Source organism: Triticum dicoccoides, chromosome 2A (assembly GCF_002162155.2).
Source record: "Triticum dicoccoides isolate Atlit2015 ecotype Zavitan chromosome 2A, WEW_v2.0, whole genome shotgun sequence".
Classification (NCBI taxonomy): domain Eukaryota; kingdom Viridiplantae; phylum Streptophyta; class Magnoliopsida; order Poales; family Poaceae; genus Triticum; species Triticum dicoccoides.
In genome coordinates, this window is record NC_041382.1 from 734,137,275 (window position 1) to 734,141,993 (window position 4,719).

At 42.7% G+C, this 4,719-nt stretch overlaps 1 protein-coding gene across 1 annotated transcript in view; it reads right to left on the reverse strand.

The window, feature by feature from the left end:
• Window positions 1-3,210: 3,210 nt before the first annotated feature.
• LOC119356765 (squamosa promoter-binding-like protein 8) overlaps window positions 3,211-4,719 on the reverse strand; it is a 4,525-nt gene continuing 3,016 nt past the window's right edge. Inside the window, exons 2-3 of the mRNA XM_037623746.1 lie at window positions 4,013-4,167; window positions 3,211-3,754 (exon numbers count right to left, since the gene is read on the reverse strand). Of these exons, the coding sequence (XP_037479643.1) occupies window positions 3,348-3,754; window positions 4,013-4,167 (562 nt within the window). The 3' untranslated portion in view covers window positions 3,211-3,347. The remainder of the gene's footprint in view (window positions 3,755-4,012; window positions 4,168-4,719) is intronic.

Genomic DNA, 4,719 nt, shown 5'->3' on the forward strand with positions numbered 1-4,719 from the left:
CATTAGTCTCTTTATGGGCCTGTACAATTTGTGTCATGAGAATGAACACATTCTCTAATAAAAATGCTAGAACACATTAGATTGCTATATCTCCGCCTCCACATCGCAGAGAGAATATCACATGGAAACAAAGTTTAGGTGGAAGTGGAAACCACATGAAAAACTGTAGTCAAAGTTTTAACTCTTTTTATAAAACAATACAATATGTTAAGAGCGTGATGTTCTGTTAGCATGTGAAATTTCAAGTTCAAACACAATTTCATTTACGAGGTACATAAAACAAAATCAACATTAAATAGCGCTGACAGGAAACACACTATTCATTTTTGACTTTTTTCATAGCTCGTAAATAGTTTTGTGTTTGAACTTATAACACCCCTCTCTTAACCTAAACATATTTTCAAGAATATTTTAAAACTTTCAAACGTGATTTTCAAGGAGTTTTCATGCATTGAAACTTGGTTTACACATGATATTCTCTCCATCGCATCTAGGTATCTTTGTGGACTCCAGAGCTTGTCCCAGCTCTTCCAGTCGAACAACAGATACGTGTCTTGCGAATATATCAGGGCTATATATTTGTCTTGCGAATAGACAAAAAGAAACTGGTAGCACGGACGGCACCAAGGAAAAAGTCGCGGAGCTAGCCCTAGCCAACCTGTGCTGCTTGAAAGGAGAGATCGGTCGGCCAAGTGAGCGATTAATGGCCAACTTGACAGGTTACCAATCAATCACTGCTGCTAGCTCGGCCGGCCCGTGCATCGCCGTGTCCATGTAGTACTTACTGTACGTAATCCCCTCTGGGAATCATACGGCCGGCTGGGGTACGTACAACGTGCATGCATCCATCGTCGATCCCACATGCATAGCTTACAGCCTCGTTCGGTCATTCCTCTCATCCAGCCAACCTCTCTGGCAGGCTATAGCTACGCTCAGCCTGGGTTGCCGGCCGGGTAACCATGCTGTGAAGTGTAAAAACCGGAGAGTTGGGTACGTACCATACGTACGACCGGCAACAACACGCGGCAGAGTAACTACTGGGTAAACAAATGGGATTGGCATTTAGGACATGTCCCGTCCATGGATCGACCACGGCTACCACAGCGCATCTTCGCTCGCCAACACGTACACCTTACGTAATGTATGTACGTATGCAGGCAGTTATTACTCCATGCATGCATGCACGTACGCACGTACAGTAGTACGTACGTTACGTTACAGCCTATTAATGGCCGTAAGGCCACCAGAATATGAGGTACGCAACGGAGAGTAGGAGTATTGCTGCTTGGCAATGCATTGATCCGTCTCTTAATGGGTCGCAAGGCCGGTTGATATGATCGATCGGTCGGTTTAATTTGGTGATCGACATGGATTGAGCTGATCGTCATCAAGTCGCTCGATTGATCGGGGGTTAGTTACGCCGCGTGCATAAGTCAAACCCTCTCAACAACCGGTGCCGTAACGTCATTAGCTCCATCGATCAAATATAATGCCACGATCGATTAGGTTGATGCATGCATATGTAAGCCAAAAATATATCTTTGTCTTTAGGCAACCATCACCAAGAAGCTAGCACCTCTCGATATATAAACCGTCGCCCCATACTGCTTCCGTTTGTTCAAGAAGGACGGCGTCGTTTTTTCTTTTGAAGTTCGACGGTGTCGTTTTCTGTTGGTTATTAATTTGATTAAGACATATTGTGCCACGTGTTTTCTCTATACATGTGCGCTTTCAATCGATGATTTTATGGTTGGACAAACTATGAAACCGAAATTCATGGTACTTTTGTTGATAAATCGTTAAACCTCTAATTTACAAAAAAAAATGTATGAAGGAGGTGGGTAGCTGGTGGAGGTGGCTGTATTATTCTTTTGGCATAAGGGGACGTTCCATTGATAAAGCGGCACATGTGCTGATTTTTATCAATCTTGAAGCTCCACAGCTCCAGTCTTCAGCAGATGCTATTTGAGTGTACCCAGATGGCGGGGTGAGTGTGTATGTGTCTGTGTTATACTCTGGTTAGAAAAGCACCAGTACCACTTTCTTCATAACTAGAATGTAGTTAAATTATTTTGTGTGTACCGCAAATTAAGCGAATGTGGTATTGGCCATAGGTCAAGCATGCATTTTTCAATGGAAAAAAATATCAACAAATCTTACAATGACAAATTGTTAGTTTACAAGGATCTTTCATCATAAAAGTAGCTAAGATGTGCTTGAAAGATCGGCTGCATGAATAGTATACGAATGTACCTAGTGTCCAATCTCCATCAACAATGGTCCTTAAATCTGAGATTAATAAATAGGATGGTTATAATCGAGAAATCGTGATCAGCCGTGGAATTTTGTATCAGCATTGATGTTAAGTTGGCATGCATTAAAACTTTAATTAAAGTTTGGTTTGTTTTACAAAAATCAAGTGTGCGTGCGTGCGTGCGTGCGTGCGTGCGTGCATGCGTGCGTGTGTGTGTGTGTGTGTGTGCTATGTTGCACTCCTCCAACTTTAACTAAAAAATGGTAGTTTTGGACAGAACATGATGTGTAAAATAAAAATTAATCCAAGTTTTTGGCGGTGCCTCGCAAAAATTCCAGTTCAAAAGGGTCTGTTTGATTTGCACAAATTGGGGAAATAAAATCAAAACTATGAAATACATGAAGATGAGTGCTATCTCCAATTCTGTTTGATTTGAAAACACAGGTTATGTCAATAAATGACTTTTGGTCGTACCACAAGAATAAATCATAGCAACACAGGACTCACAAGAACATCTTCCTCTTGTATGCTTATTTTGCCCCTCCATTCGGCATTCAATAATAGGGCGCCCAACCCGTTCTATCCTGTAATATTTAGAATACAATCTGTGTGAGAGAAATTATACATTAACTAGTTCTGGTTCAAGGAACTTTTGCCTGATTTCAACAATTTATCTTTGACTATGTTAATATCTACTAAACATTTTTCCTTTCGATTTGAGTGCAATATGGCCCATAAAAAGCATATATGTTTCCAAAAATTAAACTTGTTCTCTCATATATATGAAACTGAAAAAGTTTGATCCCCCAACTCATTAATCAGCTGTGACGTGCAAAGAGCATAACTACTGCCAAGTACATGAGGCAAATTGAAGGTACTAAATGTATGAATTGTACTAGTACCACCTTTTGGGAGGGCATTGAAGCGCCGCTTACCAAATATATATAAGTAGGAGATTGCCACTGCACAAACTACCATTATTATATCATATTACGGTAATTAATACAGACAAGATAGAAAGAAATGATCCGATCGACGTACACACACGTACGAGAGGGAGCATTAAATATCACCAATTATATTAGCTAATTAGCTAGTGATCGAAGTCGAGATCAAACATGGCCTGCCCGAGCTGAAGGATGTTGCTGTGCTGATGGAATCCCAAGGCTGGCTGTTCTTGCTGCACATGGCCGATATTTGACGTGTTGTCAGTGCTCGAGACAGCTTGGCTCTGAGGGAAGCACGAGCCTGCAGAGGACGAAGGGAAAGGGAAGCCATGTTGGCTTTGCAGGTGAAGACCATGGCCATGGTGTCCCTGCTGCTGCTGCTGCTGCTGCATCATTGATGCTTTCCCCTTGGGATCCACCTGCATTTCTTTCACCGCCTCTCCGTGGCCCATGGTTTCGTCCTGATCTTTAGACAAGTCTCCACTCCCCAGCTGCACTTGTATGTCCATCGCGTCTCCGGTCCCGGTGCTTTTGCTGCTGCTTCCGGCTGCTTCTGTTGACAATTATTTGTTAGTATTTTGATGTGTCAATTACTTGGTAAGTTGAAGGCAAAACTAAGGTAATATTTATTAATACTTCCTCCGTCTGAAAAACTTGTCCCAAACTTGTCTCTTAAATGGATATATCTAGCATTAACTTGGTGCTACATACATCCATTTAAGGGACAAGCTTTTCCGGACGGAGGGAGTATGTGTCAAGGCAATGCATGATTAGATAGAGAAACATGCATGGACGGATGCATTTCACGTACTGCCTTTGGCACTTGCTGCTTTGCTGGCCTGTGCCCTTCTCTTGTCGGCGGCATCACCCTCGGACGGCTTTGACTTCCTTCGACGGCGGTTGTGGTCGGCGAGGCGTTTCCTGCAGCTCTTCTTCGCGTCGTCGAACTCATCAAGCAGATGGAATCTGAACGAAGAAAGAGAATAGGTTAGAACAAATTAACAGCAGAACTGTATAAAAAGACATACACATGAAATACTAATGTGTGGCTGACAACACACATAAAAATAGGGACATATGTGCATGGTGTATCATCAATTTATCCATAGCATGCATGCATGAGCTGGCTGCAAATCCTAATCCTAGGTAAGACACAAATTAGTGCATGATCAGAGATCAATTCTGGACCGAAAGAACATTCTGGCTGGGGACCGATGCAGTAGCTAGGCAATGATGATCCTGAACATGAGAAGCATATATCCCAAACTGTTGCCATCGATCCCACGCAGACAGTTTGGAGCTTTGCAGCCGACTCATATGGAGTGTCTCCATATGGTGTGTCACACTGCAAGTGATCCCACTGTTTCCCTTTGAATGCGTTGCTACTCTTCACACGTGCATCCTAACAGAGATCTCGCTGAAAGGGCAGGTAAAAGGGATGGTCTGATAGAAATGCCTTTACGCTGTCTGTCCAACACATTGTTATTACCACAGCCACATGCACGCAGGAGAGAGAGA